At 38.7% G+C, this 22,689-nt stretch overlaps 1 protein-coding gene across 3 annotated transcripts in view; it reads right to left on the bottom strand.

Annotated features, from left to right (window-relative positions):
- Positions 1–1,871: 1,871 nt before the first annotated feature.
- Positions 1,872–22,689, bottom strand: part of phkb (phosphorylase kinase, beta) — a 146,218-nt gene continuing 125,400 nt past the window's right edge. For 2 of the 3 annotated variants that reach the window (XM_042484283.1, XM_042484300.1), the window contains 11 exons: positions 20,285–20,343; positions 19,864–20,026; positions 17,357–17,438; positions 16,908–16,965; positions 10,918–11,008; positions 9,491–9,696; positions 7,616–7,750; positions 7,141–7,270; positions 5,808–5,915; positions 4,602–4,742; positions 1,872–4,323 (listed from right to left, as the gene is read on the bottom strand). In XM_042484283.1, coding sequence (XP_042340217.1) covers positions 4,186–4,323; positions 4,602–4,742; positions 5,808–5,915; positions 7,141–7,270; positions 7,616–7,750; positions 9,491–9,696; positions 10,918–11,008; positions 16,908–16,965; positions 17,357–17,438; positions 19,864–20,026; positions 20,285–20,343 — 1,311 coding nt within the window. In that variant the 3' untranslated portion in view covers positions 1,872–4,185. Of the gene's footprint in view, positions 4,324–4,601; positions 4,743–5,807; positions 5,916–7,140; positions 7,271–7,615; positions 7,751–9,490; positions 9,697–10,917; positions 11,009–16,367; positions 16,459–16,907; positions 16,966–17,356; positions 17,439–19,863; positions 20,027–20,284; positions 20,344–22,689 lie in introns of all 3 variants that reach the window. The other variant, XM_042484291.1, reaches the window with a different exon arrangement.

Genomic DNA, 22,689 nt, shown 5'->3' with positions numbered 1-22,689 from the left:
TGGGATTTCTACACAGTGTTTTCCATTTTATTATGATTTATTTTCTGAAAAATAAAAACCACGGAAGCATATCATAAAAATAAAACCAGGATCATATCTATCTCATTTCTTGAACTATACTGCATCCTAGTGGACTTGTGAGGAATAAACTCCTCAAGTGCAGAATGCTATACTTTAAGTTTTTCTTTGTTTCTTTCTTTCCTTTTTTTGTAGATGGGAAGTTGACATTGAGGAAATTGAAATCTATGATTATAAATTGAATTTTTACAAAATTCTCTGGCTCTGCTGTTTTGTGTGAGTTAGTATTGCTCCTTCCATAAACTTGGGTAATGGAGAGATTTAAAAATAATCCTCAAAACTGAAGCAGTAGACACCTAAATATCCGGACTTTCAGTACCTAATGGACCTTTCCTAAACTGCCCCCCGCGCTCACTCCTCAGCCACTTCCAAACTTTCTCTGCATTCACATGGAGTGTCCACCACATTATGTGCCACCCCAAACCAATTAGCATGGAGTGGAAGTGGGCTATAAAACCCTCCAACAGTGAGCAGAAGATTGACAGTGATAGTCCTCTTACAAAAGCAACAACAGCTCAAGACAACAACAAAAGCTCAAGCTAAGGTAGAATTTAATATTGTAATATGGATGTTAACAACTAAATTGTTAAAAAACCAAACACACCTTTTTCTAGTCTGCTAAAAAAAAAAAAATCAGCTTCTACATTTAAGAGTGAAAAACAGGTAGGTTGTTATTTGATTTGAATTTGGTGAAAAAAGTATGTTATACATAAGAAAAATAAGAATTCAGATACCAAAATTCAGGTAAACAGTAGCAGCTCTATCCGTGGTTTCGCAATGATACAACAGTTCTGCTTTCTGCTGAAGGGGTAGGTTTGAAGCTTGCCACTGTATTTCTGCACCTACACCTAAACAAAGAATACTTCTTTCAGCTGTGACAGTGACTACAAATACAGGTACACTCCGTGACCGAGTCGGAGTGAGGTGTTTCCAGTGTGAAAGGCACAGAGTAGGTCAAGCTCCAAAGACACTGGATTTTAGACTTCCCATTATAGCATCTTTTTATTTTACCCTCTTTGATGGCATCGCCATTTTCTGGAAGGTGACAAAATATATTATACAAGTGTTTTAATAGTAGTAATCTATCTGTAAGACCAATATCTGTGGAATCCTTAGCGGTTAAAGGGAGATGCATTTTCTCTTAAATAACATGAAAACATGATCCTTTATGATACATTTACAGTTGTATAGCTAAGTAGCAATGAATATTTCAAATTTTAACTGATTAAAATTAATTATCTGAAAAATAGATTTTAAAAAGCTCAGAAACTTTTTGAGATCCCTCACTTTATAATGACAGAAACTAATTTCTTTTGGATTCCTTTCAGTGAAGAAGAGATTTATTTAACAAGACAGGCAAGATCTCTTCTCACCAGCATGCAAGTTGATTTGAATATATTGAGTGTGAGGCAGAGCTCATTTATCTTCTCCTCTGGCTCTCGCCCACCTTTCTCTGCCAGTCAGTTAGTCAGTGCTGCAGACAGCATATGCAGCCTCAGTAGCGAGATGCAGATTGATAAGGGTTTTGGGCAATATAAGTGGGTGTAACTGGTAGGATCCGATACAATGCCAAACGCGGCACTCAGGGCTGTCGCAGTCACGCTCCATTTCTGCTGCAGTTTTAGCCAAGAAACAAGAGGTTTCTGCATCACATGAAGCAATTACATGTCGGTATTTCATATTCACATAACTGTAGAGGAAAAAGGGAAATCTTCCAGAAGCAGCTGCATAATGCAAACTTATTTACACATACAGTTTAAAAAGGTGATAGTAAAGTGCCACAAAGGGAAGTGTTTATAGTTTCCATCATAACTTTATTCTTTGAAACTACAGTTTGAGTTAAAAATACTTCTTTTGAACAACGGTAAACAACACACACACACAGTGACAAGGTTGGGCGGATTCATCACAGTGATGATATTCAGAGAGGCACGCTTTTAAATAAGTCAAAGTGAATCTTATCATTTCCACCTAAGGATGACAGCAGTCTTTCCTGTTGCCGCACATTCATCAAAACAGCGGTTTCTAAAGGGTCGTCAGTCCCAGGACATCAGATGAGCAGTAGTCATTATCATGCAAAGCCCCATAGTGCAAAACAGGCCTCTCTGAAACTTTATTTTGTAGCCTAAAACATTCAGAAAAACCGTCACAATGGTTATGGCAAACAGCACCTACTGTCATGCGGCAAACTGTGCATGCATAGAGGTAAGAGGACACAGTGTCCCACTAAGAGAAACTCAACAACAAACACCAAACTTCAGCTGAATATACTGTGATTCACTATGAAATCTCAAATTCTCAGACCTTCTAATGCCAAACACACACTGACAGTTTAAATAAGGATAACCGCATTAAGTTGTAATTTGATGAGATTCATATATGAAATAAAGGCTGACTTTATGTGACTATGCGCACCTTTTTAAGGCCCCTGGGAGCCAAATGGATCAATTTAACAACCACACCTCTTATGATACAACATGACCTTGCACTAATTGCTGTGTAACAGCTATGGGCTATTGCTGGGGAAGTATAGCTTACATCTGAGCTCATGGTTCTCCCTTTATTATTTTAAAGTACTTGAAAGTCAGAGTGAAAACATTCAGATTGAGTTTTTGAGCAAAACCAAAAATTAAAAAAATAGTTCAGAAGTTTTTGATATCCACTGATTCAAAATAATTAAATAAGAGGACTGATAGAGCATACTTTAGAACAGAGCCAGGCTAGCTGTTTCCCCATGTTTGTGGTTTTGTTTTTATGCTAAGTTAAGCTAAAGGCCCTGACACACCAAGCTGACAGTAAGCCGTGGGTCAATGTTAGGCCGACAGTGAGTGTCTGCTGCCCTACTTGCACCACACCATTGGCCCCTGTTGGCCCTAGTCAGGGTTTTTTTGACACTCTGAAATCACATAGTGGGATTCACCTCAGTACACAAGAGAGACAGAAATGAGGAAAGTAAAAAACGGCTTAATTTATCTGGGAGTGAGTTAAAAAAAAAATTGCTCTTTAAAGTATGAATTTTTTTTTAGACATTGAGCTCTTTAGGAGAAAAAGTTCACGATGGACTGTGTTATCGTTCACTAGCACAAGAAATACATGTTCTTTGATGGTTAGACTGTGATGTGCTAACTGGCGAACTAGCATCGCGACGATCTTCCGATATCCCTTTTTGATTTAAGTAATACAGACAATTGCCATTTGCTAGCATGGAGAATTGCTTTCTTTTGAGCTTTACTTCCACTTTCTTTGTGGTATGTTCAAGTGCAACTTTTTGGCAAAGACACAGGTGACATGACACCAAAGATGGCTTTTGTCGCCCTTAGGTGTTTGATGTCAGTTTGGTGTGTCTGGGCCTTAAGATAACCCAAAACTATTATCACTTTTGTATTTTTTTTTTCAATTACTTTGTATTTCAATAAAAATCTGTATTAATGGAGAAAGAGCAAAATAACAGTTGGCTAGGTACAGTAATTAATAACACAATTAAAATGTTCATTTGAATACACAACACAGCTGGGAGACTAAACTCTGGCTATAAAAAGATGTATAAAGATTAGAGAAGGTCCTAAGTGCTACAGTCGTGAGTTCAGCACAACTGGTGTGTGTATACAATGTCAACCCTTTAAACAAAACGCAGACATCATAATCTACGGCATCCAGGTAGAGGATAACAAATCTGCTCAGTCAAGTGCAGTACAGTATGTGGCAACATTAGCTAGTTGTGTGGCATTTCACATGACTAGCTACCAATACTAATAAACAGCTACAGTTTTACGAGGTAACTCTATTAAAATGTTACTGAACAAAACTGTCTAGAGGTAAAAGAAATATTGCATTTTACTTTTTATATTAAACATGACTGGTGGATGTATTTTAAAGCCTGGAGCAAACATGCTAATCTACACCAACCGAGGCTTCTGCTCACAGCTTCTACTGCTGTTGAGGCAAAAGTCCAGCTAAAATGTAGCTTGCAGGAGTGGGCAGAGTGCTGCCACAGGGAGGACTGGAGAGGTTAGAGGTTACCTTCTGAATATATGTGATGGATACTCAGTAGACCATTTCATGACTACACTGCAGCGGGTCAGGATTAGGGGTCAAAGCGCTGTAAATCTAGCTAACGGAGCACGGGTCGTCCTTGCAGGGCTTGACATCGCCTTGCAGCAACAGGATCATAACAGCCTTGGTCAGGTAGCTAGAGGTGCCTCTTTTTCCCACTGGTGGTGTGTTGTAGAAAGCCTCCATGTCATCCTAGCAGAGTTAAAGGAATTTTCAGAATTTCAAAATAAACTGCTCACCAAATCTTAAAAGTTGAATAAAGAATTGGACCATGACAGTCTGTTTCTATGATGCTTCTACTCATTTAAGATACCTCTTTAGTGAAATTATCAGTGTATGGCTGGAACAGAAGCTCAAACACATCAATGAAGAAATGTAATGAGATCATTTTGTGTCTGACACTCAGGGCACATCCAGATGAGAAAATGTTATAATACCACTTAATATCAGTTGCAGCCAAGAGAGACTACCTGTTTCTCCATGCCTTCAAAATGACTGCGGTCCTTCTGGAAATCACTGAAGGCTTCCTTCACCAGACGGTCCAGATCCACCTTGTCGGTGAACTCCAGCTCCGGGTTTCTCTCCAGCACTATGGACACCACCATCAGCAACTAGTCACACAGTGGAGATAGGATAAGACTGTCAGAGACTAAGAAAAGAGCATTCTTTTTTTAAACCTAACTTAATTGTATTCACAAGAAATGTTAAAATCACTCTCAAAACATCACTACCACCTCACTGTTGTATGTCTCAGCAAACCAGTCAGAAAGCAGTACAGTTTACATCCATGTCTGTAAAACCATGGCTGCTTTACACATTTTCCACCGGCAGCACAGGGGAGCTATACAATGTCTCCCCTTCTGTTCCTGAGTTATGATCATGAGTAATGGTCAGGAAAGTGTTTTTACAGAACATTACGATGTCACAATGAAGTTAACCTTTGACCTTTCAGATACAAAAGTCAGTTCATTGTTGAATCCAAGTGAACATTCGTGCCAAAGAAATTCTCTCAAGATGTTCTTGAGATATTTTGCTCACAAGACTGAGGTGGATCCAAGGGCACTGTTACCTGACCAGTTTATGGTTTAGTTCAAGTGAACACTTTTGCCAAATTTGAAGAAATTTCCTCAAGGGGTTCTTGAGATATTGCTTTCACAAGAATGAGACAAACAAGGTCACAGTTACCTTGAACTTTGACCACCAAAATCTAATCAGTTTATCCTTGAGTCCAAGTTACTGTTTGTGTCAAATTTAAGACATTCCCTCAAGCCGTTTTTGACATTTCATGTTCACAAGAATGGAATAGATGAGGTCAAAATGACCTTGACCTTTGACGTTGTGCCGAATTTGAAGAAATTCCCCAAAAGCATCCTTGAGATATCACATTCACAAGAATGGAACGGACGGACAACCTGAAAGCATAATGCCTCTGGCCACGGCTATCGCCAGCACCGAAGCATAAAAATGGACATCAAGGAAGAACTGGAGTCACTTAATATCCTCGCCGCTCGACTGTGGACAAGCTGCAGTGCTTACACAGGTGTGTGATCAATGGCAGAATAAAGAGATCAAAGTCAGTGTCATGTTGAATACAAATCGATACACATTTAATTTGTTAGCTCAATTTATTTAGATTCTGTGTGCACTTTGGTTGTGTGTGTGCGTTTGGCGGGTACCTCTACTATGATTTGTCTGTACTCAGGCAGGACAATGTTCTTCAGCGTGTCCTCCACCAGCAGGGAGAAGTTCATCTCATACATGGTCATGTCAGACAGTGTCGGTTGCTGCAGGGAGACAGTTGGGAGTAAAAAATGAGGTTCATGTGAGCGTGAACAGACAGCTGCTGGGTGCTGTAATCAGTGATCATTGTGTATATCCTGTGTGTGTTTGTGACCAGTATACAATGATTAACGGCTGTTATTATTATTCTTTTTAATTATTTTGTCCTGATTAAAATGTCAAACTGAATCATCTGACTCCATCACTGTGAGCACAAAAGAGGCAGAGGAATGAGGGATCTCCCTCCTCCTGCGCACTAACAACCTGTCCATCATGGTGACTGCAGTAACTGTTAGAACAAGTCAGTCTTCGCACCTTCAGCTAAAGACTCTCCCTTTTCAAACAGATTATGAAAGATGTCGAGAAAATAAATAGAAATTGTGAAAACTTAAGAGTGGAATTGGCTGTGGTCCCTGACTACTTGGCAAATTGTGCTTACTGATACACTAACAAACAGTGCTTTGAAGCAACAGAATACCAGTGATGTGTGTAGGAATTTTTTCGACAACTGTCTTTCTAACATGAGTATAAAGAGAGCAATTATTCCTTTGAAATGAAATTCTAGCTCTGATACAGATTATTTGTCAGTGTATTTATAAAATTAAGGCCAATTAATCAAGTAATCCTTAGTCTTAAATATTTTTAAGAACAGGATGTTTTGGAATAGGTAACACAATTTCCACCTGCAGGCCTACATGAAAACAACTTTCATAAGCATGGTTAATATTGTAATAACCATGACATAATTACACAGTTTCCCTTTGGAGTTGTTTTGAATGAGACTTATTGATGAGGCATTTAGCTGGAATAGACCTACAATACTTACAATGTGTGAACGGAACACTTGTTACAGTAACCTAATTATGTTGTTTAAAAAAGGAGGTTGAATTAAAATACATTGTGACAACTTTTCTTTTAGTTTTAGTGGTTGCAAAATGAATCTATAAACGTCAAATCCAATAATGGGAATAGACCAAACAGCAGATGCAGTAGCAGTTTTGTAACTGGTCCCTGTTTGTAGAAAGAAGTATTTTGGCAGACATTGTCACTAATGTGTTATGTACTCACAACAGTCAGCATAACACATGTGCCTGCAAACATACATGTGCCCAAGGAATAAAAATATTCATGCAGGTTTCTATAAGCCGTAGCCGTTTGCATAGCAGCACACAATAGACCAGCATCGGTCATTGGTATTTATCCTGCAGCACAGTCAGGGGAGACAGGTACCTGTGGGAGGTGAGTTCCAGCCACCATAAAGCCGTTGGGGGTCCTCTCCAGGATCTGCCACACACGATCATAAAAGCCCAGAGGGGTTCTGTTCAGAGAGCCATCAATCTGACGCCTGTTCAGCCAAGACCTGAGGCAAAAAACAAGGGTGAAACTGCTGAACCAAGTTTGAGAGACTGAGGAAATGTAATGTTGATGGCTGCTGTGTTGGGGGAAATTGTCTATGAGTCAATCTGTATTAGATAAGATGAGATAAGATAAAAAACGTAATGTTTCCCATGGGGAAATTGGGTTGCAGCAGCGGCAGATCATACGATATGGATGTAGACAAGACAGAGGATGAAATAATTAAAACAAAAAAGATAATACAAGCGAATGTATTAAGATAACGACACTGCCTCTTCAAAGGCAGATTTGTGAGTAGAAAGGAAGAGAGCACGGTTATGTTACCATAGTGTGATGTCTCTTTGAGTACCTGCCAGTGTGTTGAGGCTGCAGCACGTCCAGCAGAAGCTGCTTGATGTCACCTGGGGACAGCTGGTAGATGTCCTGGGGTGGCATGTCTCCCGCCCTGATCTTCAGCTCATGTTTCATTGCCTGGACAATCCATCTAGAATCCACAATACAGCACCATGGAATTAAACTCTATACAGCTCTTTGTCAAAGACCAGTGTGTGTCAAAGTCCTTACTGTAGTATTGTTTCACAGTGTCAAGTTTCTCAGGAATTTTTGATCTTTTTTTTTGTGTTAAAGAAATAATACAGTAAATAAAATTAAATAATTATGCCAAGATTTATCTCTTATGTATGAAATATTGTCTCCTAGGCTACATATTATGTCCTAAGTATGGGATAAACTTTGAGAGTTAGAATACCATGCAGAATCTCTCTCTCGCTCTCGCTCTCCTTCTCGTTTGGTTTCACTATACCTACAACGGACAGCACCGCTATCCATGCTACTGAACTGTAGGCTATCTTGGAAAATAATTCTGTTATTTTTGCTATTTTTCTATAGATGAATAATTGCAATAATCCATGTGGCAAAGTATAAATGTTACCTCTGCGCCAAGAACAACATAGTCAGAACAATGGCAGCTCTACAAATAAAAACAATCAATCTAACTGGTTAAGTGGAGAGGCATTCCTCGAAACTTCAAGAAGGAATTTAAACATGACAGTGAGATTGAAATTTGAGTTATTTGTCATGTAAGCAATGCTACTGCAAAAAAACATGAATCAATCTGTCCCTCTCTCTTGCTGACTCACTTGTTTGCTGAGTTGACTGTGTAAGTGCATGCGTGGGAATGTAGACATTGTGGGCAGACGTTCTTGTGCGTACAAAATTAGAATCCTGCCTACACCACTGCACAGTTCCATTATGTTTTCCCCGGAACATTTATACTTCATGTATGCTACATTTGGCTGAACATTCAATGCCTTTTGTATTGTGGACTCAGCATTTCATTCTACTTGGCTTTCGCACTCTCAAAACAGCATAATTAAGTTTCACTTTATGTGACAAGTAGAATATATTATCTTCTATGTAAGAGATGACATCCCAAATAAGGAGTTAATATCTCTTATGTGGAAGACAAACTCAGGTTTTGACCAATATTACACGCTTTTTTTTTTTTTTAACTTTACCTCTCAGGGCTTCTGTAAAGAAAGTCCAAAAGTCTCAAACTTTATCTGCTACATAGGAGATATTGTCTCCTGTGCATTATCTCCTATGTAAGGGAAAAAATCCCATATGAGGAGTTCATATCTCCTACATAGCAGATAAACTTAGTTAACTTTTATTTAACTTCAGGCCTTCTACAAAAAAGTCAAACACAGACAGATAAAAACAGCTGCCTTGTTTGTCTAACTAAACTAATGGAAGAGAATTTTGAGTTTGCTGTACTTACCTCAGAACATTTCTACCTCTACTTTGACTTTTTATTTTCCTGACAATTTTTTTCCACACCAAACATGTTTGGAGAAATCTGTTCAAACTCAGGCACTTTTATCCAATAAGTACATAGAACACCTACAAATTGAGTTTAAGACTACTTCCAAGAGCACTGGAGCATGGTTTTTTTGGAGTAAAAAAACAGCTCTAGACAGATATTTGAAGCTCTGCTTTTCTGATGTTTTGATCAGCTAACATAAGAATATAAACTAAAGGGAAAGTGCTGCCTACACTGATGTCAGTATTCATTGAATTCATCACATTTTGTTGAGTGATCTAAAAGCTATGACAGAAGAATAATAGAAAAGATTACATACTGCACGAGGACATCTAGCTTGGCTTAATGTTCAAGAGTTGTTAAAGCACCAACGCAGCCACCCTGAACCTGAATTTGTCCTACCCGACTCTGATCTTGATCATGCCGCTGAACAGCTCTGGGTTGTTGGAGATAATCCATCCGATATGGATGACCAGCTCCTGCTGAAGAACAGCCTCTCGTTCCCCACCGTGAGGGGAGCACTTGCTGTAAATAATGCCCTGGATCACCCCTGGCGACAGAGGGTTGGAGATCACCTCCTCCTCTTGCCCGAATAGGCCGAGAGTCACCTGGTAATCACAGGCATTAGAACACACACAGGCAGGGAAAAAGAGCATATACCAAACACACATATGTTTAGAAAGTTCTCTGCCGTGCAAAAGAGTCAGTGTGTGTACTATTTCTAAGCTTTTGTGAGCATTTTTGCTTATGCGGGTGTGTGAAAAGTGTTCATGCGTAGACTGCCATGTGCACACAGTACTTCCTCCCAGGTCCAATTCCTACAAGTATCTTTGTTCCATCACTCTGAAATTGGCCTCCTCTCTGAGAGTCACATAAAAGTGAGTAGGGAAAAGAATCACAGACCTCAAGATTACTCTTTGTATTGAGTTTCTTCTGACAGCCATCTCATGAAAATTACACCTAACCAGTCTTTCTGATGGGAGGACACTCTTTTATCCTTACCTTCAGCAAATGAAACCCAGCACTTTGAAGGTATCATTTATCTTTACATCTGAAAAGATTATAACTCAGCAAAGAACAGCCTGGAGCTGAAAATGGAGTCTGAAAATGACCAAAGGGGAAATACATTGTTGAATTCTGATATTGACGAGAAATATAATCAAAAACTAGAGTCAGAATCGGCTTTCAAGGGGTGTCGCCTCATTTCTTCCAACTTGGCTGCAATTGTAAGCACAGGAACACAGCCGTCTCAAATCTTAAGTCAGCTTTTCCAATCATGTCGAGAGGAGCATTCCCCCCCGGTAAGCAATCTATATGCAGATTCACACCTTGAGCTACTTCAGCATAATGAAATGCCTAAAACTGTTCAGAAGGGTAAAAATGAGGCGAGATAACTGACACTCTCGAGAGGAGGCTAATCTCTGAGAAACACTTGACAGGAAATGATGCACCGAATCTCATCCAGCTCGAAGGGGCGGCATCAGACAAATTCCCAGGTCACAATATATCAATTGGCACATGGAGTGTGTCTAGACACGTGGACGCGGTGCATATTAGGATTCTGCGCTGGTCACACTGGCAGCCTTGCTACAAGTGCAGCTTAGATACACACACAATAGAGGTAAGCTGTGATGAGGAATATGAGTATGCAGCTGAAGTAATTCCCATAGGATGACAGTGTGAGAAGCTTATTATCATATCTTTCAAATTTCACTTCTTTTAATCAGTGAACATTAAAATGATTATCCCGACATGCCATTTTCCCAACGTAACCCCATAGAAAACACATGGTTACTGTAAACTACTCTGCGGTCTGTGTGTCCACTTACCTGCTTGCCATGCACTAAAACACTAGTAATACTGGGGGCAAGGCTGTCCACTAGCTTAGTTAAGAGACTGGCAGCAAGACGGACAACAGACCTAGTGGGCAAAAAGACACAAGAACATTCTTAACAATATGGCAGATAACCATTAAGAGCTAGGAACTTTTGTTTATTATATACTGTGTGTGACGTTCAGCTTCTAATCAAATTAAATGACTTGCCTTATAAAATGTGGAATATATGGAGAATATTCACCAAATAGCCAAAACATTAAAATCACTGACAGGTGAATAAAGAACATTGATCATCTTCTTACAGTGCAATGTTCTGCTGGGAAACCTTGGGTCCTGGCATTCATGAGCATACCACTAGACAAGCTCCACCCTTCCAAACACCACTATAGACCAAGTACATCCTCTCATGGTAGCGGTACTCCCTGATGGCAGTGCACAGAGCTCAAGGCCTCAATCTGGCCTCCAAATCACCCAGATCCCAATCTGATTGAGCATATGCAAAATGTGCTGGTACCCCACCTCACAACCCACAGGACTCAAAGGATCCGCCACCAACACCCTGGTGCCAGACATCGCAGGACAGCCCAGAGGTCCTGTGTCCATGTCTCGACAGGTTTAATCCATGGAGGGGCCTCCTTGCATGGGGGTACGTCTGGGGGACCAACCAACATGTTGCAATAATGCTCAATCAGATTGAAATCTAGGAAATTTGGAGGCTAGATCAATGCGTAGACCTCTTCATTAAGTTCCCTGGGACTACTCCTAAGCAGATTTTGCAGTGTGGTATACAGCATTGTCCTGCTGGGGGGCACTGCCTTCAGAGAGTGCTGTTGCCACCAGGGGATGTACTAAGTCTGGCAAGGTGTTTGGTCCTGGCATTCAAGTGGATGTCACTTGACACACTTTAACCACACAAAGACTTACAAGCAGAACATTACATCGTATTTAGGGCTGCCTCTTGAAAGTCTGAGATTCGAGTCATTAGTCGCAGAATCTCTATCAACTGAGATAGCTTCAAGTTTTGTGTGCTGTGCAGTGTACTTCTGGAGACAATTTGGTCCCCAGATTTTGCTACGGAGTGAGTGAGTGCTCTTGATTTATGCACTACTCTTTGGGAGCTGCAAACATGCAAGCAACAGCACAGAAGAGATGCGACCATCTGCTTAATAACGGTGACTTTGCAGCTTACAGCAGCTAAATATGACAGTCTAGCCTTTGTTGACATCTAGTGTTGGCAAAAAATGTTGTTGCGCATTTGCAATCCATCATTTGCGCAGTTAGCTTGATTGCTATATGATGTGAATGCTGCTGTGGAGCCTGTTCAGACTTTTAAACTTTATATGGAATAACAACGAATTGTTAAATATTTGTAATTAACAACCATATCCCATTTGATTTGCATAATTCTGAGTTGGGTACAGCTCTAATCATAACAAGATGATCAATGATATTAACTTCACCTGTCAATGGTTTTAACATTTTGGCTGACTGATGTCTATTAAGTGCAGTGGCCAAACAAAGTTCAATTACTCAAACATTTGATCTAGCATTATTTGGAATACATACTGTAGAAATTTAAAAAGTTAAACAAAGTATGAGTTTCTGCCCAGACATCATTGCCAGTTGCTTTCTTTCCTTATTATCACACTTCAATGCCCCCACACTTTCAAACTATCCAAACATCAGAATGAAACTGAAAACAAATCCGACAAATAATCACAGTTATTTTTTAATTAAACCTCAATATATGTGCTAGTCCCAGTCCTAGGTAAAGGGTTTGGCTTGATGATTCAATTATAAAAAAATAAAAGGTTGGCTTCCCAGAAAATATTTTAATGTTCACTAATTTCCCTGTCATTATACACAAGAGTCACTACACCCCTCAAACTGCCTCCTCTGGCCTGCAGGAATCCTATGACAAAGAAGCAGCACATTAACACTCATAATCTTCCCATGGTAGCCTACAGCCAGGGTTGCTATAGACACACACACACACAAACAGACACACACACACACACACACACACACACACACACACACACACACGCACACACACACACACGCACACACACAGACACACACAGACACACACACTCAATTGAAGCCATCCTCACAAATGCAGTGAGCAAACACAATAATTTAATTAATGGGGTCATAAATACAATCAGCTGAAACGCAACCTCTTATTATATGCTATCATATACACCTCTTTGTGTGTGTGTGTGTGTGTGTGTGTGCGTGTGCAGTTATTCAGTGCTTAAACCTGCTGAAATTTCAAAGGCAAATCTTGAGCTCGATGAATGAAAACTCAACAAAGCCTTAATGTTTAGGAGGCATGATGTGGTGTCAATCCACTGATGCTTTGTTGGGAAACCTATTTCAAGCTTCACTTCCCGGCCCGTGTTAGGTAAATGAGAAAGTAAATTGAACTGAGTATTGATGCTATTTCCCAGCAAGTTGGAAACCAGCCTCCAGGCTTTTTTTTCAACTCAAGGCATAATCAAATTTCTCTATGCTAAAATCCTGTTAATTAATAAAACAGCATATAAGAGTAGAGCTGCTACTCCTTTTAGTCAAATAGGGCAAGTTGAGGTGGTTTGGGCGTCTGATCAGGATGCCTCCTGGGCGCCTCCCATTTTTCTGGGCACATCTAACTGGCAAAAGGCCCCGGGGGTAGAACAAGACGAAAGGATTAGATATCTCGTATGACCTGGAAACGCTAGAATCCCCCATGAGGAGCTGAAAAATGTTGCTGGGGGGAGGGACATGTGGAGTAACTTGTATGGCCTGCTGATGATGGATGGATGGATGGATGGATGGATGGATGGACTAATTTTAAGTGACTTTGAGTAAGTAAAAGCATCAGTTAAGTAAATCTGATGTAATGTAATGTAACCTGGCACAAATTCAAATCAAACCATGGATTCAGAAATCACTGACCGATAAATAGGAGCTCACATGAGAAGTTGGGAAAACCATCTACAGTCTTTGGTCAGTTCTTGTTGAGTCAGGCCAGCAGTATACCACAAACAAAATAAAATCTTAGCAGTTTCATGATCTGAGATCAAAAAGAGAAAAATATTCAGTCTGACTAGAATGATGGGCAACAGCTTGCCAAACTTTCCATATAACTTTGTGTGTTACTCTGCAGTTGAATAGAGCATACTATTTTTATGACTGGGTAATACTAATTTATGCATTTCCTGGCTTTGAAAGTCCCTCATAATAAACTGTTATACTTTATCTCAGTCTATACAGACATATGTGTAGCAATACTGTAGTATGAGTAAAACTTTTACTAGAAAAACAGACATGGTATTTTTCATTATGATTATGAAAAATACCGTTATGATCTACATGCGACTGGAGCTGACGACATAAAGAGCAGTCAATTTTGATTGAAGCTTTAAAGGGTAACCAGTATTGTTCTAGCTGGCCTATATTTCCATATGTTTTTTGTGTCTGAGTGACTATAGGGAACAACAATTTTTTTAAATTGGTCCAGTGTTGAGCAATAGGGCTGCAGCCAGCAGCTGTAAAATAGGCTACAATGTCACCGCTTGGGGGACTGTCAATTTGTTTCTACTAAAAGTACTTTTTGCCACTGAAAACCTCAGATTGTTACTCTAAATGTCTGACAACATTATGGGAAGGATCCCTACAGAAGTTAACCTTTTTATTTAACCATAAACAGCCCTGAAACCACTATCCTCAAACCCACCAGACTCCAATTAAATAAACAGTATTTTTTGTTTTCCTAAAACACACAACACACTTAAAGTTAAGTCGACAGAAGCAAGGTAAAACTCACAAAAGCCACCTTGGTTCATTTCTCTACCATTCCAACAATCAACAACTCAGTTTTTTGTTTTTTTTATGAATCCTTAATTCTGCCAATTAGATGTGAAAATATGCTCTATACACAGTATAATTATTGTTAATTAAATGAAGTAAGACATACTTCATAGTCTTACTCTTTAACAAAAAAGGTCTATCTCTGTAGGGATTCTTTCCATAATGTTGTCAAACACTAACATAGTAATCTGAGCCTGTCAGTGGCAAAAGCGGCATGTAAACTGACGGGGGATTACACTGCAGCCGTGTTTGCAGCTGCTTGCTGCAGCCCTCTCACTAAATACTGAGCCACTTTCAATAACTGTTGTTTCTATTAGTAACTCAAACACACAAATAAGGGAAAATAGGGTCCAGGTTGCAAAAATACTAAATCCGCAAATCCTTTAACCCTATAGTGTTTTCATTTTACCTCCATAGAGGTACACTTGCTCTTGTACTGTGCTATGATGAATTTGTGAGTGGTGTCTGCATTGACAGCAGCTATCAAGCTCCTCCATCTAGCATGGGTGCCCTTGATGAAACAGACCTTGAGTGCCGCTGACTGTGAAAAGCATTTACAGCGCAATTTCCAAGAGTCAAATTCTATTTCATTTGGAGTACACAACCAGCCTTATTGCTTGGGGTGATGCTGCAGGAGGACATAAGAGCAGAAACGAGGGTCCAGCCTCTGCGATGGTTAATGGAGGGACAGCAAACAAGCTCCTGTACACATCTGAGTCAGTGTGCCTGCTAGCCTGTCCAGACTCATGACTGTGTGAGTGTTAGCCACCTTGTTATGCTAAACCTGGTGGTTAAGCCAGGAGTAGGTTTGGCTGATTAATATTTTAGCAAGCCTGCTAGTGCATTACAGCCCCTGTTACCAGGGTGACGACTGGTCAGTTAAATATCATTGTGAGAACTTAAATTTAACTTTTTTAAATATATGATAGCAAAATTTGGGATTAGCATTAGTTAAATACAAGAAGTTGGTGGACAGTTGACTTTTTTCTTTGAAGGTTTCCATTTGTTTCTTTTTAAATGTATTTAACATGTTTACAATTTTTTTTTAATTTACCCCTTCCAGGAAGCAAATTTGTAAATCTTGGGATACCGAAGGAATGACCCGCCCTACTCTCCCTAGGATTAGCTAGTATTCGTTGCCTTTGTTGGATGGGTTAGGTTTAGGTGAAAGGAGAGGGGTTGGTGAGGGTTGAGGTGTGAATGTGAAGGTAAGCCAATCAGAGGCAGAGTAAGGCAGAGTGGGGCGGGGCATGCCTTTGTTATCCTCGGAAACACAAATTTGCTTACTGGAAATGTAGGATACACACTTAGCATACATCTCTATTTCTCTTTACTCATCTACACAACGTAATAAAAAAGAGTAGAAATTAAAGAGTTGAAATATTTCAGGCAAATATTCAAATTTTCAACATATAAAACTCTTCTTTTTGACATTTAAAAATCTCTAATGGTTGTTTGGTTACAATAAGAAATTACAAAGTGTTAGGACAGGCTGACCTCACACAGCTCTCAAGCCAGACAGCTAGCTAGCCAGCTAACTTGAAGTGAACATGCAGAGTCTGCAGTCCACCTCTGCCTGAACATTACCTGTTTCCCATGCACCAGTATTGTGGTGATGTGAGGAGCTATAGAGCTGGCGAACTTCTTGGTAATGACAGCAGCTTGGCGCACTGCCAGCCTACATTTCGGCCAGATTAGATAGCAGTTATTTTTAAGTTTCAACATGACGCAATTTTGTGAAAAACAACACAGGGGGACACAAACAGGTAAAGAGATAAGTCATTTGGTTAGGAGACCCAGCAAAAAAACATTGGGGCGCACCATCTTGTACAATTTTTTTAACATTAATCCCCAACCCATTTTACGTCACGCTATATTATCCATAAAATGCTGAATGTAATAAATATCACAATTTTAGAAGAAATAAATCGTCCTGAAAACATCTTTAGATTTTTTTTTTTTTTTTTTTGATCTGGATACTTTTTGTAATCCTTATAATAGTTGAAACCTATCAGGACTGAAACTGATGACAATTTAAGATCAACAAATCTAATAGCACATTGGAAGGCTGCAAACAGTGAATGCACTCTCAGTTTTTGTGTTTGTGTGTGTGTAAGAATATCAGACCAAAGCTTTCTGCTGCCAGCTCTTCTGTAGATTCTCTCCAGTTCATCCATCATGTTCTCTAGAATCACAAATATATTTGTGTTCAGACATCAGAAAAAAAACTTTGTAAAGATGTATAAAGTCATATTAAAATTCATCCTCCAATCTCAGTAAATTGGAACTGCCAGATTCAACATTTACTACACATTCAATGACATCCTAAAGAGCTGTACTTGATTACTGGACTAATGAATGCACCAAAAGAGGGGATTTTACAGAAATGAAAAGGACAAATGATAATGTTAGCTAAGCTCAAAATTGGTAACACTTCTTTGCATTTAATGAGGAAACTTTGAATATCTGCTCTTCTGTTTCAGTACTATTTGCAACTAGTTCTTTAAGTTATGTAACTCTGTGTGTGTGTGTGTGTGTATGTGTGTGTGTGTGTGTGTTTGTGTGTGTACACATACCATCTTTGGCAAGGAAGTCCGGTCCCTCTCTCCTGAGCAGGATGCTTGCAAGTTGAGCCTGACTGGCCAAGCAGTCACAGTCCTGGGCGATGACACACACAGGCACACACACGCACAGAAGATACGCTTGGTTATGCATACAAACACGCTAGACTTAAGCAATTACACAATTATCTTTATTGCACACTATATACAGAGCTGCAATATTATCTGCTCATAGTAACAAGCCAGATTGAAGCTATTATTTTTAGACCATTTTCTGCAATCCAGCAATTGTGGTAATAGGCAATATGTTTTTAAAGTATTGCCTCATTTAAATGTGATAGCAGCATTAATGTGCCTAAAATATGGAAAAGAAAGCATCTTTCAGCATGCCAGAGGAAGTTTGGGGTAAATTGTTTACGGTTTGCTTGAAATCAAGTAGGGTGGTTATTGTTTTTCATAGCTTCAATATGGCCGCCAATATCAACTCAATTATAAACAAACCTCCAGTGAAAGAAAAAAAACAATAAGAGGAAAACTCAGCCTAGATAATGGGAAAAATCATATTAAGTCAAACTTAACAGTCAGTCAATAATTATATAATAATTTGGGCTTTTTATCCAATAATTTTGACGTTTTATCTCATAATTTTGACGTTTTATCTCATAATTTCTGACTTATCTCATAATTATGACTTTTTATCTCATAATTTTGAATTTTTATCTCATAATTTTGACTTAACAGGATTTTTTTAAACATGAAAACAGAAAAAAAAATCCTGTGAGTTAGACCACTAAAACACAACACTTTCAGTGACTTTTAGCCTGACTTCTATCCTCAGTAAATATGATATATATTTTAATAAATATCAAAAATTGAATTGAAAATAAATGCATTCTGTTCAGAATTTTTGCAACCTCAATGATATCTAGCACAGCAGCCCTATTTCTCCCACTTTTGAGCAGAAGCATTGTAATCAAGGATGTGTCATCAATCGAGGGCTTTGCACAGTACACAACCGAAGTGAACAGTCGTAGCAAAGTGGTGGATTAAGTTGATTACCTTCAACCTTTTGTTCATCACAGATTTTTTCTTTTTTATCCAAAAACAAGCATGGACCAACAAATAATGACAAGAAGATGTAGGGAGACTTTTAGGTGCATGACTCCATCCTCTGGATTTTTCAAACACTGATGAACACCTTTGAATATTCAAGTACAGAGCCAGACTGAAGAGCTATTAATTGTGAATAGACTTGGGCTGTTGGTACCCAAAAACCTGGCCTTGAGGCAAAAATATTTAAACACTTTCAAAAGATGTTATAATGAAAAAGGAGAAATATAAATAATGAGGCAAACTTTCACAATCCTCTGAGGAGGAGGCTGATGAAATTAGTAAATTTGAGAGTTTTTAACCCAAAATGAAAAGAAACCCCAGGCTGTATTGATGAATAAGAATATGCTGTAAGTATTATGAAGGATATATTTAACTTTCATATTTAAATGATTTACAAAATTTTGATCACAACTTCCCTGAAGTTAAGATGTTTCTGTATTCCTTGAAGGGCTGTCAGTGTGTTTCTCCACGGTTTCAATGAAGAATTTGCTCAACTGCAGTTCTTACCACAGATAAATTCTACTGTTTACCTGGGGTTGGATGCAGACCGTCAAGTGTCTCCTTGTATCAAGTGATCCATGATACATACATGCAACCAACACATGTTAAATTTTATAGCTGCACATAGATAAAGCACTTTGCAACTCCGGCATAATAACATGTTTATTTTATACTGATGTTCATTAATATGCTGTTAATATGCTTTTGTTGTTGTTTCTGTCAGCTTAAAGGTCTCATATTATGCTCATTTTTAGGTTCATATTTGTATTTTGAGTTTTCATAAAACATCTTTACATGCTTTAATTTTCAGAAAACAATTTATTTTCCTCATATTATCTGTGCTGGAGTACCTGTATTCACTCTCTGTCCGAAAAAAGCTAAGTCTGCTCTGATTGGTCAGCATTTTTGGGTCTTTCAAAACTGCACTCCTAGTGTCTCTGCATCATCTTTGCAACTGGAAAATGATTATTTTTTTGATGAGTTTTTATCTTTATATAGCATAGTTGTGACATCACAACTTCCCAGAAGTTTTGACGGCTTGTTTAAAGGCAAAGTTTCTTATCATGGACTGTGTGCATTTCTCTGTTGACTGAGAGTTTTGATACTTTTACTTAAAAAGCACCTATACCTGCTTTATAATTTTAAAACAAGACATGGAAATCTGACTTTTTATAATATGGGACCTTTAAGGAAGTGGCAAGAAATATAATAGCAATAAACTAAAGATGGCCACAAACATAAAAAGCAACATTTACACCATGCAACATTTTCAGCTTGTCTCTGGAACCTTACCTTTGCTTCCTTTAAAAAAAATGTTCTATTTGAAATATTACCATTTGCTGAGTTTTTGTTTTAATTATTGAATTTAGTCCTCCTATTTAGATTTTAAGCGAAGTCAGTTAACTCACATGGAACTTCTGGATGATCTCATGGGTGGGCTTCTGCAGCCACTCGTCCACATTGATCTCTGGCTGCTGCTCCAGGTCCGAGGCGTTGGGCGTGCTTGTCTGTCTCTTCACCTTGGAGTGCTTCGGCAGCTCCAGCTCCTCGAAGCTCTTGAACTCTGGGATCCTACGCACATGTGCACACATAATTTTTTGAAGACCGTATGACATTTTGTTAAATTGAGGACATATGGATTTATTGATCCTGAAAACATTGAAAACCGAGTCTATATGTCTCTATGCCAACAATTATCAAATTCTATACACGAAACACGAGTTACGTCCACTACCTAATTGCAGTCCTTTATGAGCTTTTTGAAATATCCTGCCAGCAGACAAACTGACCTCTGACAAGTCAAGCACAAAATTCAGAAAAAGCTCTTACTCTGCCTCGTTGACACGAAGGAAGTCCAACTGTTCCACTACTGCTCCAGATATCAGCGTCTAAAAGGTTGATAAGGAGAAAGAGCAAAATTAATGTTTTGCAAAGTAAATATTGTATCTATATACACATTATTATTCAGATAAAATACCTACAGTATACAGATGTGAATAAATGTATGAGGAAATCATACTCCAAAGGCTCATTCAGGAGCACAAAAATACAGGAGGTGAGAAAACAGCTCTATAAATCCCCGAGAGGAGGTTTGTCAGAGGAGTCGGTATACAAAACAATTGTTTGAATAACAAAGAACGCATGGAGTGAGTAGTAAGGTGTGAACTCAGTTCACTGCTTCAAATTTTACAAATGTGTACCGGAGCAGTAACAAGTGAGTGTCTAACACGGTAAAAGTGAAAGTTTTATTGTTTTAAAAGCACAGCAGTGTGGGAGCAAAGAGCGTAGTTCAAAACGACTTGCTCCTGTGGTCTAAATGTGATATTAGCCATTCCAAGTGAAGTCAAATCCAAAACAAAAATAAGAGGTGCAGGAGAGGAGCAATCCTGGTTCCCATAACAATGAGGTGATGAAGAGGAGAAGCGTTTCAAAGCTGGAGGAGTAAGCTGTGAAGTGAATAGCAAATAGGCGAGGGGAAGGAAGAACTTGAGAGAGAAAAAAAAGGTTCACATGAGTAAGTCTCTGTTGAACAGCGCAGACAGAGAGGGAGAGAAGTTAGGGTTGGAAAACCTGTCATAAGTTTGACAAAGCAGTTGGTTAAAGTTAACAAATTTGAAAAAAAAATCTAGTTCCAACTTGGCCTTTTGATATTTTTTTGCTTGTGTTCGAAACATTGCACCTTAAACCAAAATAATATGCTATAAAAGCAAGGAATTATCTGCAGTGAACTGTTTATGGCCAATTGTAAATTCATGAATGCTGCTTTGACCTTTCCAACGACTTAAATTTCAGATATGATATGAACAAGGCATCTAGCAAAATAAAGGGCGTGAGAACAATGCAACAATGAATCAAATGGGCTATTGAATCTGACCACTGAAAGGCAGTGAAGACAAGCATATGGCATTGAGATGTAGCGAGAATCACCTCTTCAGTGGACCACCATGGGACCTTATTTTGGAAAAAAATATGTATGATAGTTAATGGCGGATGACAATTTTTTTCTTCTTTCTTTCAGTTTTTTTATCCCATTTGAATTGTGCAGTGAAACACACATATGATGTTTCTCAATTTAAAAGTGAAAAAATGTAATTAGAAAGATTATGTAAGTGATATTATAGCTTTCTCTCTCACTGAAGCTACAAAGTCTGTGTGTTTCGTACTGGGATGTATTCACACAGGAAATAGATCTTGCTCATTTTTTTGCTTCCCAGCTGATAAAAAGACCAAAAGTCACTAGATAAATTACATCAGGTTAGATAGTGTGACATTTGTACATGGGGCAAAGCTAATACCATTTCCATACCATAATTACCAAGCTAGTTAGCTGGTGTGAGAGATGAGAGTTTAATGAGCAACTTTACACAAAACGTTCTTCTTTCTGCAACAATTATCTTTTCAATTGACAAACAACATATATCTAGTACATTTACGTGTTATTATGTAATACAATTCAACAAGATAAAAAAACAATTTGTCTCGCTGTTGATGACCAAACACATTTTTTCTGAAACAAAGTTCCATTGGGAATACCAACAGGGAGCACCTTGCCAGTAAACATTTTCTTATTTGCTCATCTAACAGATACAGAGAAATATTAGCATTCATTCAGAGTCTTGTTTGTATCCACCTGAGAAATGTTGGTTTAATATTCACTCTCCTTTTAATTTTATTTTTGGCCTCCACTAACTCCTGAGGGAAATATTTGGCTGTTTAGCTGTTAAACCCTCTACTGTGCTCACCAGCTAACTTTGTCTTGCTGCCTTTTGGGGCTGAGTAGGTCACTGTACAGTGGCTTTCTTGAGCTTTTTGCTGGAAGTAACTGCTTACTGCTATTAGAAATACGATGGATGGTCCAGTGATAACTCTCTGTGGTTGCAGGAATTTGTGTAATCCATTGTTTATGTCAAAATATTGATCATAGCAGATTTAAAGAAATTTGATGTTATGTTTTTAAGCCCTTCAACTGGCTTGGAGAGAGAACTGATTAAGCTGAAAGGAGCTACAACAAAGTCACTGCTCAACATGATTAACAGTCAGTTCTTCTTTCATGTGTTTGTGGTTTGCATGTAGTTACCCATTTTCCCACCTTGCACCTAGACCTGTCTGAACCCTTCTTAGTAATACCTCTGAATGAACTGTAGACTAATATTACAGTGTCTGTGATGCATAGATTTCATTCATGCCCCTATCCCACAAATATGCTATCACCCAGTAATGGAAATGGATTAAGG

The sequence above is a fragment of the Plectropomus leopardus genome, chromosome 1 (assembly GCF_008729295.1).
Source record: "Plectropomus leopardus isolate mb chromosome 1, YSFRI_Pleo_2.0, whole genome shotgun sequence".
Lineage (NCBI taxonomy): Eukaryota > Metazoa > Chordata > Actinopteri > Perciformes > Serranidae > Plectropomus > Plectropomus leopardus.
This window is presented reverse-complemented; position numbering and strand designations above follow the sequence as displayed.